This window comes from Macaca fascicularis, chromosome 13 (assembly GCF_037993035.2).
Source record: "Macaca fascicularis isolate 582-1 chromosome 13, T2T-MFA8v1.1".
Taxonomy (NCBI): Eukaryota; Metazoa; Chordata; class Mammalia; order Primates; family Cercopithecidae; genus Macaca; species Macaca fascicularis.
In genome coordinates, this window is record NC_088387.1 from 991,427 (window position 1) to 1,005,547 (window position 14,121).

The following is a 14,121-nucleotide window of genomic DNA, read 5'->3' on the forward strand; positions in this document are numbered from 1 at the left end:
ACATGCACACATACAAGCGCACACATGCACACACAACCACATGCACACACAAACCACACACGTGCAGACACACACAAAGCACACACATGCACACACAAGCACACGCACACACACAGCACACACATGCACACACATGCACACACATGCACACACACGTGCACACACACATGACCACACACGATCAGACACACATGCACATGTACACACACAGAGCACGCACATGTACACACACAGAGCACACACACATGCACACACACACACGCACACGTACACACACGCACACACATGCCCCTCCCCCAGAGAGAAGACCCAAATCCTCCTCAGCCGCCCGTGCGTCCCAGGGAGATGCTCATTCTCCCATGGGTTCAAGGGCAACCCCATGTAAAATCATCACCACCACCAGTGCTCCTGGGAAAAAGGGGTAGCAGAAAGGTATGGGAACAAAAGGTGAATTAACTTGTCTCTAATATATAAAGATCTATAAACATAATTTTCGTGTATTTGAAGATACAAGATACAATTGACGTCATGAGGCATCGAGATACATGACATCAAAGTGAGGTGTCAGATCGGTGCAAATTGTCAAGGGTTTCTGAAAATTAACCCCTTTCCATGGGTTGTAGTGTGACATCTGTGGCCATCTTTAATCCACCACAAGGGCCTTGGCTGAGTCCTGGGTGGAGTGATCCAAAGCCCCATTCCTGAGGGATCTGAGTCATTGGTGGTCCTGCCTCAGTGGGGTTGCTAGAAGCCCCCACTGACTTTCATCACTGTAACTGGCAGTGTTGCTGGCTCCCTGGAGAATTCACTGGACTTGAGGTAGAGTCTCCCTGCTCCCCTTGATAACAGGGTTATCCCGGCCCGCGGGATAGTCAGAGCAGGCCCTGGAGGAGGGGGTGGGAATTTGGGGAACAAGAGACACGAGAAATGGAGACAAGACGGTGCTCTGATCAAGTCTCGTTTAATGGCGGTAATGCACTGCCTTATATACACTTGGAAGGGAAGGGGTTGGGCTAAGGCGGAAATGATCTCATTGCCGAGGGCGTGGCCAGGTTTCGGGTTTCTCCGGTGGGACGTCATGTTGCGCTTGCGCTATTAAGTAACAATTTTCCCCGGCGCGGGAAAAGTGAGTGAAGAAGAAGCAGGAAGAGCGCCATCTTTAATGAGGTATTAGTACAGGGGAAAAAAGGCAAAGATAGGGAGAAGGTGTGGGGTGGAAATGAATATAGCTCAGGCGTTTAATCCTCAATTATTATTCGCTATGGCCGGGGCGCGCAGCTCCGGACACAGGGTCATTCGCTGACTGATGGCCCTTGATGCCAGTTGGTCTGAGTGGTGTGAGGGACCCAGCATGGCCAAGCGGCCGTCCCCCCGCTTGCAGTTCAGCAGACGCCATGCCGCCTCCTGCAGGGGACACATTCTCCCACGGGAATCTGAAGCCTGTAATCCAGAGCCTGGAGTATTGGAGACGAGCAGCAGAGGTGCGGTGAGTGGGCCTGGATGAGGGAGGGGCCTTTGCGCGTTTCCCTGGTCTCTGAGCTTGCTCTTCTGACGCGGGGAGAAGCAGCACATCCAGCAGGGTCACCGGCGCCGGACAGGGCAGCCCTGGAACGCGCAACTGGTGCCAGAGCCAGCCTTCAGTGGGTCTCGTCACTGTTCCGTGAGGCCGGCTGCTTCTGGGGTGGGCACAGGACGGGGACAGGAGCCTGTGAACCCTGGCCTTTGACCACACTGCTCTGCTCCACGGAGAAACGAGTCTGTTGCTCAGGATCTATGGCGCGGGGGCACCGTGATGGGGGGAGGTGCTGGCAGCACCAGGGCGGGCCAGAGGGAAGGTCACACCCAGAGTGACCGTCACTCCCCTGAGGATAATGGGAGCCCCGGAGTGATGGCAGGGACGGGGACGCAGAGCGGCTGACCTGCCACCCGGTGGCCGGCTGGGCACTGAACGGCAGCTGCTGCCTGATCAGCCCAGGGAGAAGTTCTTTCATTGAACCCGTGGTTCTCAAGCAAACGCCAGAGGGGCCAGGAACAGAGGCTGTGAGGTGCACAGAGGGGACCACTGGCCCACCTGATCGTCCAATCGTCCAGCGTCTCCTCCGCCCTAGCGCCCCTCAGAGGGCACCTGTGAAGCACTTGCTGTCCCACTCTGGGTGGTTCCTCCCCAGGCCTCCCAGCCCTTACTCCCCCGACCCTGCCCCTCCACCTCCCTGACCCCTGAACTAATGGTTAACAGCCATCCATGATCAATGTAAACCTGCGCCTTGGGCCCTCTCTTCTTCAGACAACGTGGGCAACACACGTGCCAGGAAGATGTCCCCTTCTCCACGTCCTTCCCCTAGGTGGGCCTCAGTGTCACCTGGAGTTGGTGCCAACACTTCTTGCAGCTCTGTCTATAAGTCACCTCTGAATGTTTTTCCTCCTCAGACGGCCTTGGAGACCGTGGGGGGCAGGCGGGCTGTGGGGAAAGCGACAATGCAGCAGGCACAGTGGGAGTTGCAGCCCCCGCAGGTACAGCCTCCCTGCGCCCTCCAGACCCGCCCTGCCTCGGGCTCCGTCCACAGCACCTGGGCATGACGACAGAGCACTGTGTGCACATGCAGATACCAGGGGGGCTGGGCGAGAGGTTGATACTTGGCTCCTGATGGGCGGTTCGGGGCTCATGGCCACCTGGTGGGTCTGTCTCTGTCTGTCCCACCATCAGGCCGTCCACCCCCACAGCAGCCCAGCAGTGGGCAGTTAGCCGAAAGCCAATAGGAGAGACCTTTGGCATTGCTCAAAACCCAACAGACCACAGATTTCCCCTCTGGGGGCCTGCCATGGCCCCACAGGGCGTCCCAACTTGCCTTAGACTCATCGTGTGTCATTAAATGTGCTGGGTCATTAGGCCCAAGGGGCAGCGCTGCTTGTGCTTGGCTTGCACCTGCGGCACAGCCTCTGAGCGGCACATTTAACTGCAGTGCACAGGAGGCCCGCCGGGCACTGCACCTTCCTTTACGGGCGGGCGTGCGAGGCGCAGCAGCTCGTCTTTCCCTCCGCAAGGGATCCCTTGGCTTGCCTGAACTTGCATATAACAGAAACCCCAAGTAACAGTGGCTTGGTCGAGACAGGTGCATCAGCTCCTACATGGGAAATAAGGGGCAAGGCAGTGGCTGGCGCTAGTTTGGCAGCTGGGGGACGTCAGTGTCAATGTCTTTGGTTCTTCTACCGTTTCCCTCGCCGTGGCAAGGTGGTTGCTTTGCAGCCCACACAGCCTCATTTCAAGCAACAGGAAGGAGAACCAGGTGGAAGGGGAGAGCGGTGGTCCCCATGGCAGGAAGGCAGCACTCACAGAAGTCTCTGGAAGACGGACGCTTCCATCCCACTGGCCGGAGCTAAGCTGCCCTGGCTGCGAGGAAGGCAGGGGAAAGGTGGAATTCTCAGCTGGGCGCGTTTCCATCTCCGACAGCATCTGAACCCTGTTGGTGAAACTCGGAAAGAATGAATACGGAACTGGCATTCTCAGCCACACGGAGCTTGCAGGGTTGTTTTGATGACTGAAGGCACTCACTGGCACCCAGAAAGACCTTAGCGAGCTGCCTGGCTGTTATCGCTTTTATTTATCGCTAGGTGCTCAAAAACGTGGAGGGCAGGGGGCTGGTCAGCTCCAGTCACGAATTCGGCTCTCCCTTCTCCTCCTCAGCAGCGGAACCCCTTCCCACTTCCCCTTCTGCACTTTAGAGAGGCACAGCAGGGCTGAGGGATGAGGCCGGTGGATGGAGGTCAGAGGTCAAGAGACAGCCTAAGGCTACGGCCCTACCAATACCCCCATTCTGCTCAGGGTCCCTGGCCCCGAGCCTCCTAGGCAGGGACTGTGGGTGCAGGCTGCTCCCTTTCTGGCCCTGGAGCCTGGGTGAGGCCCCTCTGCAGTGAGATCACAGCCTCAGCTGATAATCACACCAGCGTCACCTCCTCAGTTGGTGCTGGGCGCTCAGGACGATGCCCCATCCCCACGCCTCCCAGCCCAAGAAGCCGCAGGGGCCCTTCTGCCTCCAGGAACAGTGAGCTCCGGGGGCCTGGAGGCTGAGGCCAGGCACCAGGTGAAGGGGCAGCCCTGGGGCAGGGGCAGGGGCAGGGGCTACTTGAAGAGGCCGACCCAAGGCAGGGGGGCTGAGTGCGCTCTGGCTGCCCTGGGGCTCTGGGCTGAAGGGCAGGCAGTCCCTGGAAAGGCTGGGAGAGCCAGAGGCAGGGACAGAGAGTAGAGGAGAGAAGGACAGGCCTGGAGAGCCCAAGACACTGGGAACAAGCCGAGACCAGGAGGAGAGACACTGCGTTTGAGACAGAGACAGACAGACAGACCAGGAGAGGGGAGTCCTGGAGAAAGAAAGGTGCTGAGTGTCAGGCTGAGGAGAGGCTGGCACAGGAGGTTGGGGAGCAGCCTTGTGGGGGCACCGCCTGCACAGTGGCAGGCAGGGCAGAGCTGAGGGCAGGAGCCGGGTGTATCAAGCCAGGCCTAAGGATGGCAGGGTGTGGCCCTGGCCCGAGGCTCCAGGAGAGCCAGCATGGCTGTGGGAAGCACCTGGCAGGCACCAGCAGCGTCGTCTTCCGCTTCATCTCTGGGAACCTGGCTCGAGGTGAGGGCTGCTTCGGTGGGGCTGGGACAGGGCTGCAGAAGGGGCAGCTTTGGGCCGAGGACTGGGCCTGCCTTGTCTGGAGGTGACGGGGACGGGGGTGGGCAGTGGCCCTGGGAGCAGGACCACAAAGAACTGCAGTCTCTGCAGCCAACAGGACAGTGAATGCCAAGCCTGGGATCCCCAACTCCTGGGCTCAGGGAGGGAGAGCAGATGGGGAGGGGCCGGCTTCTCTGTGGGGTACACAGACTCAGGCCCAGCCTGGGCTGGGAGGGAGTGGGGCGGCTCTCAGGCCAGCCCTCCTGTGCACACCGACTCCACTGCCCAGGCCATCCTCACTGGTGACCGTCTCTTCTTCCATCAAAGGCAGAAGTGGTGTCTGTGATGAGGATTGACAAAAATGGGCAAGTGTGTATTGAGACCTCAATATAGAAAGTTCTCAATTAATGACAGCCACCTCCCAAAACCTGTGAAACCCAAGCAACCTGGAGGCCTTGGCAGGGATGTAGGGGGCTCCCCGAGTCTGCGATTGTGGGCCCAGGCCCATGGGAAGCCCCGGAGGCGGGTGATCCACAGCCCGCCAGTCCCACTCCCGGCTTCGGCTCTACCTCCTCGGCCTGCGCCCGGGGCTGAGCACGACCAAGACCAAGGCTCTGCCTTGGGGACCACGAAGCAGGCACAGGGGTGGTGTCCTGCATGGGGGGACCTGGCATTTGCTGGGAAGGACACGGGGGAAGGGTTGATATCAGAGGCTTCAGATCCTGAAAGGAGTGACCATCAGCTGCTTGGAGTGCTGAGCAAGTGCTGCGGGGACGTGGAGGAAAGCAGGCTAAAGAAGTCAAGTGATTTCCAAAGAGAGATAAAATCAAGTCCCTAAAACAAAGACGAGCTGGCGTAGACATGTGACACGTACATCCCAGGACCTGGTGCTGCCAGCTGCCTATGCTGCCAGAAGATGCTGCTCCACGCTGAGAGGTCACCTGCAGCCGCTGGCAGGGCTGGGCTGCCTCAGCCGCTCCAGGGACGAGGGGCTCGTCCGCCCCTGTTGTCCCTGCCTTGTCCTGAGTGCCTCGCACAGAGCCTGGCACACGAAATACCTGTCGAATTCATGCATGACATTTTGAGAAGCATGCAAACGTAAGATGGAGCACACACTCACGCACACACCCAAACCGGTAGCATAACAGAGGCGTGGAGAGCGGTAGATAGCACAGAGTCTGCAGGAGGAAGGCAGACCCTGCCGTGCAGAGGCTGTGTGGAGCGGGGGGTTCAGTCTAACCCCAGGTGGCAAGTCGGGTGGCTCTGGGTAGGGACTTGGAGAGCCCCGGGTTCCTGGGCCTTCCAGTTTTTCAAGACAGGGGAATACTGTGGCTGCGTGTGCTGTCCCTTCGCAGTGCCTCAGGCTCCTGAGCCTTCCCTTCCTCAGGAAGTTTTTCTGGGGAAGGAGGAACTTTGAAGATAGTGGACCCTGGGCTGCTTCTGTGTGAGGTGAGACATGGGCGGGCCAGGCCCGGGGGAGAGGAATGTGCCCGGGGTCACTGAGCCACTGCGCACGAGCCTCCGAGCTGGGTGCTCCTCCTGGCTAGTGACCCCGAGCATTCCTCCTGCCCGCCCTTGGCCTGGCTCCTCATCTTCGCTGGGGGGCTACGGTGACAGTGCCTCCTCCGCTGGGTGGCCCAGAGGGCTGGTTTATGGCCATGGTGGTGCCATAAGCAAGAGTCTGTATTGCTGAGAGCTCCGGGTGCCTGTGTCATGCCTTTGTCCTGCCTCACAGGCGCTCGGGCTCCTGGTGCTCCCTCTGGCTCCCTCCGCGACGCGACTCCCTCTGTCTCAGTCCATGTTCCTTGTCTTCCTTGGGGAGAGTGAGACCTAAGCCTCGTACCGGATTAGGAGGCCAGGAGGGCTGTTCCCAAGGTGGCCACTGAGCCCCAGCTCAGAACAAGGGAGGGAGGGCAAGAGCAGCGGGTGAGCCTCTGCCCAGGGCCCCAGGTGCCTCTCCTGGCACCGAGGGCTGGGGCTTGCTGGTCGTCCTCTGAGCTCCTCCCAGCTCTGGCGATGCCGGTTCTAGGATCCTCAGCAAGCTGGGGAGGTGCTCTCTGGGAGCCGGGTGAGGAGGCTGAGAGCTGGCTGGGTGTGGACCCGGAGGCGCAGTGGAGAATGGGGTGGGTGCCACTGAAAACAGCACTGCCTGCTGCCAAGGTGTGGAACCACGTGGAGGGAGCCTGAGGCGCTGCAGCCTCTGACCCTCGGTCCACTCGCTGGGGCTGCTGCTCTTCCCTGCCATTTGCATTCAATTTTCTGCAGATCCTGTGGTCGCTTTTCAGGTGTCAGCAAATACTCAGGGAATCCCTTCCAACCCGGCACCCTCCTTTGCTTCGGGACTCCCTCCTGCCACTCACGGCAGCCTGGCGGGTTGGGGAGGAGGAGGCAGGGTGTGGTGAGCTGTGGGTGGGTCTCGGAGTCTCTATGCCCTTCCCAGGCCTGCCCAAGGTCGCCACCGCTCAGCGGCCCCTGCCACCCCTCGGCCTGTCTCCCAGGTGCTGAGGCTGCTCCTCTTCAGTGGTCCTTCTTGTGGGGAGGATGGGACTTTGAAGACGGATTTCCCGGGAACATCTCCTCCGGCTCCATGATGGCCTCTGGGTGGGTGCCCAGTTCACTGTCCTCACCTTGACAGCCGCCGGCCAGTGTAGCCAGTCACCACCCGACCTCCTCCAGGGACAGATCAGACCCCGCATCCCCCAGACTCCAGGGGCACATTCAGATCACCACGGGCTTCTCAGAAGTCCCTGAATTGGAGGGAGGAGGGGACTGAAGCCCCCAGGGTGGGAGAAGAAGGAAAAACCTGCAGCACCCCACCCAGCCTTCCCTAGGCCCTGTCCTCCCCATCCCCCAGCCTCTCCTCCCCACCCCCCAGCCTCTCCTCCCCACACCCCAGCCTCTCCTCCCCGCACCCCCAGCCTTCCCTAAGCCCTGTCCTCCCCGCCCCCAGCCTCTCCTCCCCACCCCCCAGCCTCTCCTCCCCGCACCCCCAGCCTTCCCTAAGCCCTGTCCTCCCCGCCCCCCAGCCTCTCCTCCCCGCACCCCCAGCCTTCCCTAAGCCCTGTCCTCCCCGCACCCCCAGCCTTCCCTAAGCCCTGTCCTCCCCACACCCCCAGCCTTCCCTAGGCCCTGACCTCCCCACCCCCCAGCCTCTCCTCCCCGGCCCCCAACCTCTCCTCCCCGCACCCCCAGCCTTCCCTAAGCCCTGTCCTCCCCGCCCCCAGCCTCTCCTCCCCACCGCCCAGCCTCTCCTCCCCGCACCCCCAGCCTTCCCTAAGCCCTGTCCTCCCCGCCCCCAGCCTCTCCTCCCCACCCCCCAGCCTCTCCTCCCTGCTCCCCCCAGCCTTCCCTAAGCCCTCTCCTCCCCGCCCCCCAGCCTTCCCTAAGCCCTGTCCTCCCTGCCCCCCAGCCTCTCCTCCCCGCCCCCCAGCCTCTCCTCCCCCCACCCCCAGCCTCTCCTCTCCGCCCCCCCCAGCCTTCCCTAAGCCCTGTCCTCCCCGCACCCCAGCCTCTCCTCCCCACCCCCCAGCCTCTCCTCCCCCCACCCCCCCGCCTCTCCCCCCCCACCCCCAGCCTCTCCTCCCCCCACCCCCCAGCCTCTCCTCCCCCCACCCCCAGCCTCTCCTCCCCGCCCCCCCAGCCTTCCCTAAGCCCTGTCCTCCCCGCACCCCAGCCTCTCCTCCCCACCCCCCAGCCTCTCCTCCCCCCACCCCCCAGCCTCTCCTCCCCCCGCCCCCCAACCTCTCCTCCCCCCACCCCCAGCCTCTCCTCCCCGCCCCCCCAGCCTTCCCTAAGCCCTGTCCTCCCCGCCCCCAGCCTCTCCTCCCCACCCCCCAACCTCTCCTCCCTGCTCCCCCCAGCCTTCCGTAAGCCCTCTCCTCCCCGCTCCCCGCAGCCTTCCCTAGGCCCTGTCCTCCCAGCCTAGGGAAGCCTAGGCCCTTTCCTCCCCGGCACCCCAGCCTTCCCTGCGCCACCCTCTGTGGGTGAAGGGTTGGGTCACAGAGCCGGTTTTGCAGCCCCTTAGTGTGGCCTGCAGAGCTGGTCCTGCATCTCTCGCTGCATCTCTCGTTCCTGGCTGTTGAGACTTCTCTCAAACGCAACAGGAAAAGTTACATTTAATACCAGATATAACCAGATATGAGCACGGAATTCACACCAAGAAAGCACCAGCCCTGTGCTCTGGGCCACTCACCCTATCACAGGGCAGGTGCCCCGGATGGAGCCCCAGAGACAAGGCTAGGGTGCAATGGAAGAAGAGGGGTCAGGGCTGGGGCTGGGGCACCCGACGGAGGCAGCAGAGACCAGAGGTTTCACACAAAATGGGGCACATCTGGCTCGAATTGACAAAGCGTCATTCTGACGCACTAAAATGCAATTCTGCAAATAGATACGGAGTGCGTATCAAGGTTCTGTGGAACTCCTTAACAAGGAGACGAACACGCGGCTCTTTAGAGGGTGGGAACAAAAGGCAGACAGAGACAGGACTGCTCAGTTACACAGACGGGACATGAAACAGAAAGACCCGGGTGAGTGAGGCCACTGCCTGCAGGCTTGTCTTCTCTGCCACAGGGAGGAGGAAACCACGGCATCTTATCCATGTTACAGGCCTGGAAGACATCGGAGCCCTTAGTTCTGCCTCTCCGAGAGCCAGATGCCCCGACCGCCATGCTAGATAGTGCCTGGCGGGACCTCAACAGGCACTCAGTGCTCCTCAGGCCACAGTTCCACGACTCTTAAGCATCTCATCTCTGCCGCTCATAGCTCTGTGTGAAGCAAATTGCTTCTAACCCCTCTGAGCCTCAGTTTCCTCATCTGCAAAATGGCCATAAGAATAACGAGGTTGGCAGGGCCTGGTGGCTCATGCCTGTAAATCCCAACACTTTGGGAGGCCGAGGTGGGCAGATTGCTTGAGCCCAGGAGTTCGAGACCGGCTTGGGCACACAGTGAGATCCCATCTCTACAAAAAATACAAAAATTAGTCGGACACGGTGACACACACCTGTGGTCCTAGCTACTTGCTGGGAACATGGATGGACAGATCGCTTGAACCCAGGAGGTCAAGGCTGCAGTGAGCTGTGTTTGTGCCACTGCACTCCAGCCTGGGTAACAGAGTGAGATCCTGCCTCAAAAAAAAAAAAGGATGAGGTCACGGTGGAGGTTGTTGTCAGAGGCACGTGAAAAGCCCTGTCCCCTCGGGACAGCCTGCTGCCCTCCCCACCCTGCTGTGACCTTGGACAAGCTGCTGGGTCTCTATGCATCTCAGTCTCCTCATCCATCAAATGGGCATAATGGAGAGTGGTTTTAAGGAGTCGATCAGTGTCCATAAAGGGCCAAGGCAGGGCTGCCCCCGGCCACAAGGGCAGGGCTGGTGATAGCGGGACTGGTTTCCAGGCCCTGGGTGGGGCCTCGGTTTCCCTGTCTGTGAAGTGAAGCTGGAGAGAAGGATTTTCACGGTCTAGGACCAGATGTCTATCCCGTGATTTCTCCCCTCCCCGCTTATCCAGGCACAGGGGCCAGGGAGGGGGGTGTGCTTGTGGCTCCTGCTCGTGGGACGGGGCCTGCCTTCAAAACACCAGCCAGCCCCGGCCCTTGGCAGCTCTCCCTGGTGCTTCCGGTGCTGTGAGGCCCTGTGCCCCTCCACTCAGAGCACTTCTCAAACGCTTCCCCAAGGCCTTGCGGACGAGGCAGAGTTCGTTAAGAGCCACTGCGAAGGCCGGGCGCGGTGGCTCAAGCCTGTAATCCCAGCACTTTGGGAGGCCGAGGCGGGCGGATCACGAGGTCAGGAGATCGAGACCATCCTGGCTAACACGGTGAAACCCCGTCTCTACTAAAAAATACAAAAAACTAGCCGGGCGAGGCGGCGGGCGCCTGTAGTCCCAGCTACTCGGGAGGCTGAGGCAGGAGAATGGCGGGAACCCAGGAGGCGGAGCTTGCAGTGAGCTGAGATCTGGCCACTGCACTCCAGCCTGGGCGACAGAGCGAGACTCCGTCTCAAAAGAAAAAAAAAAAAAAAAAAGAGCCACTGCGAGCAGGCTGAAGCTCTTCTTTACCCAGGAATTTGGGATTCTCCAGGAAGAATGGGCTGCTGTGGTCCCAGCCCTCGCTCTGGCCTCCACCCACCCAGCCTCCCCCATTGCCTGCCTCCAAATGGCCAAATAGAACATGTAGGAGGGGGGTGGACAGGAACTCTATGGGAGGGTCAGCGGAAGGACGAGCTGACGGGTGAGGTGGAGGGGGCAGCCTCCAGAAAAGTGCAGAGCCACCTGCCCAGGCACAGGGCCCTTTGGCCCCATGGCCACCTTCCTAGCGCCAGGCCCCTCCCCAGTATGCTGTGCATGTGGGACCCACACCCCTGCCCTCTGGGGTGCAGGAGGTTGGGAGTTTTTTCGGAAGGTGGGGAGAGGAGACAGGAGCAGCTTTCAGGGGAAGGTGGGAGGGAACGTCTGTGTGTGCTTGGGGCGACCAAGGAAAAGGCAGAACTGCGGTGGCAGAGAGGGCAGTGGGTGCCCAGGGTTCCGCGGCGGCATTGCCCAGGCTGGAGCCCGCAGGCCTGGCCACCCCTCCGGGAAAGGGCCCCTCCCGCCGGCGTAGGAGCGCTCTCTGCAGGCGTTCCGTCCTCTTCCACCAGGGGCAGCAGGTGCCAACGCGTCCGCCTCCCGGACCACTTCACTCCTTCAGGTCACCGGCTCCGCCGAGTTTTCTGTTCCCACCCGTCACAACGTTGGGGCTTAAAGATGCCAGGATCTGGCATCCCCGGGATGCCACCTGTCTTCCGGGATGTGTCCTGGCTCCCAATGCCCTGAGCTAAGCCCCAGACAAGCTGGGACCCTCTCCCCAGCAGCCCCTGCCCTGGTCCCTATGTCCCCGCAGGCCTTGGGGTGGCCGTGGCCTCGTCCCTTGTCACCCCAGAGGCAGTGGTTTTGAGACATCATCTAGGAAGTCCTGTCCTCCTGTATGGACGAGGGGCCAGCTCCTGCGGGCAGGCGAGGGGAGGGCCGCCAGGGCCACGTGCGGGGCTCCTGACTTCGGGGCCTGCACCTGACGGGGCGGGGGAGGCTGAGGGAGCCCGTGGCCACTGCCTTGGACTCCCCACCACGCAGATAGACCGGGGCTCCCCGCCTCCCCTCCGTGGGCTGGCGGGGCCTCTGTGGGGAACGAGGAGAGATGGGCCATGGGCTGACTTGGTCAGCGAACTAAACGGATTCCCTGTCGCAGACTCAGGTTTCATTCTTGTTTGAAATAATGCTGAGTAGTTTTTCTTAATAACGTGAGATAGTTTTTTAAAAATAATTTTTTCATGCCCTTGCTTTGCAAAAAAAAAAAAAAAAAAAAAAATGGCAGTTTTGGCCGGGTGCGGTGGCTCACGCCTGTAATCCCAGCACTTTGGGAGGCCGAGGTGGGCGTACCACAAGGTCAGGAGATCGAGACCAGCCTGGCCAATATGGTGAAACTCCACCTCTACTAAAAATACAAAAATTAGCCGGGCCTGGTGGCGGCGCCTGTAGTCCCAGCTACTCGGGAGGCGGAGGCAGAAGAACGGCTTGAACCCAGGAGATGGAGGTTGCAATGAGCTGGGATGGCGCCACTGCACTCCAGCCTGGGCGACAGAGTGAGTCTCCGTCTCAAAAACAAAGCAAAACGAAACAAAACAAAACAAAAGACAGTTTTATGGCCTCTTCCAATTTGGGAGGAAATGCAAAGGGCCCAGAACCACGGTGGCAAACTCCTGGCTGGCTGAGGCTGGGCTGGGAGGTAGAAGGGAGCTCCAGTCCCTTGCTGGCTGAGTGACGGACAGGGACAGTGTGGGGAGGGAAGTGTCCTGGCTGGGCCCCTGCCTCCCTTCGGAGCAAGGTGCAGCCGCGCTGGTGGGGTCCACAGGCCTGGACCCCAAATCGGCTGGCTGAGAGCTGGCCGTCCCAGAGAGGGATGGGTTTGGGCCTGGGCCTGAGCAGTGACGGGAATCCTGGGACTGGAGTAGGGACTGGCGGAGACGGTGCAGGAGCTCATCTGAGCAGCAGGGAGGCTGTGGCATGGAGTGCTGGCCGCAGCTCAGCCCAGCAGGAGGGGCACGGAAATCTGTGCTAACCTCTAAGCCTAAGAAAGAACACAAGAGGACAGTCGGGGGATGTCCCAGCAGCTTAGGGTCTGGCTAAAAGCTGGGTATCGTGTGAGGAGGGTCCCGGACAGGCAGGAGGTTCAGGGGGCCAAGGCAGCCATTGTCCCCTACCCCCAAAACAGGTTGCCTGGAGTGAGGCAAGATGCCCAGGGCAGGGGGCAGGTCAGGGCACATTCACGCACACACACACTCAGTCACACACACATACACATACACAGTCATACACTCACACTCATACACATACACACACACAAATACATATACACGCTTATACACTCATACGCATATACACTCATACACACAAATACATACACACACTCATACACACATACACACGCTCATACACATACACGCGCTGATATACACATACACATACACACTCATACACACCTATACACACACACATACAAATACATACAAATACATACACTCATACACACATACACACACTCATACACACTCATACACATACACATGTACAAATACGCACACTTACACACATACACACTCAAAACATCTATACACACACTCACTCATACACACAGTCATACACATACACACACTGATACACACATACACACACTCATATACACACTTATACACATACATACACTTATACACACATACAAATACATACACATACACACACTCAAACACATACACACATACACACACATATACACACATAAACACAGACACACTCATAGAGACATACACACACACATTCACTCATACACACACTCATATACACACTCATACACACATACATACACATTCACTCACACACACATATACACACTCATGCAAACATACACACACATACACTCATACACACACATACACACACTCAGACTCACACACACTCATATACACACTCATATACACATTCACTCATATACACACACTCATACACATACACACACAGACACTCATACATGCATGCATACACTCACACACACTCTCATACACACATACACTCACATACACATACTCATACACACATGCACACATACACGTGTACACACATGCACACACATGCACACATACACACACCCCAGCACACACTCTCACATGCAGACACACTCACATACACATACACACACTCCACTCGGGAGGGCCAAGAACAGCTTCAGGTTGGGCTCTGGGAGGCCGCCAGCTCCCAAATTCCTAGTGCCCATCATGGCCTACAGGGACTGTGGACCTGGCTCGGCCTGCCGGCCCTGTTCTCAGATGGGGAGCCCTATCCTGCACTGCGTCTGTGCTTGTGAATGGCGGTGGGAACGCCCATGGCGGGGTTGTTCTTGACTTGGTTCCTTGTTCCCCGCTTCCTACCTAAGGTCTCCCCAGAGGGCAGGT

At 59.4% G+C, this 14,121-nt stretch overlaps 1 protein-coding gene across 5 annotated transcripts in view; it reads left to right on the plus strand.

Moving 5' to 3' along the window:
- Window positions 1-14,121, plus strand: part of KCNIP3 (potassium voltage-gated channel interacting protein 3) — a 91,825-nt gene that overhangs the window by 16,713 nt on the left and 60,991 nt on the right. The window contains exon 1 of one of the 5 annotated variants that reach the window (XM_045368840.2): window positions 4,422-4,613. The exons of the other annotated variants lie outside the window; for them this stretch is intronic. Coding sequence (XP_045224775.2) covers window positions 4,499-4,613 — 115 coding nt within the window. The 5' untranslated portion in view covers window positions 4,422-4,498. Of the gene's footprint in view, window positions 1-4,421; window positions 4,614-14,121 lie in introns of those variants that run through there. 5 annotated transcript variants of the gene reach the window in all.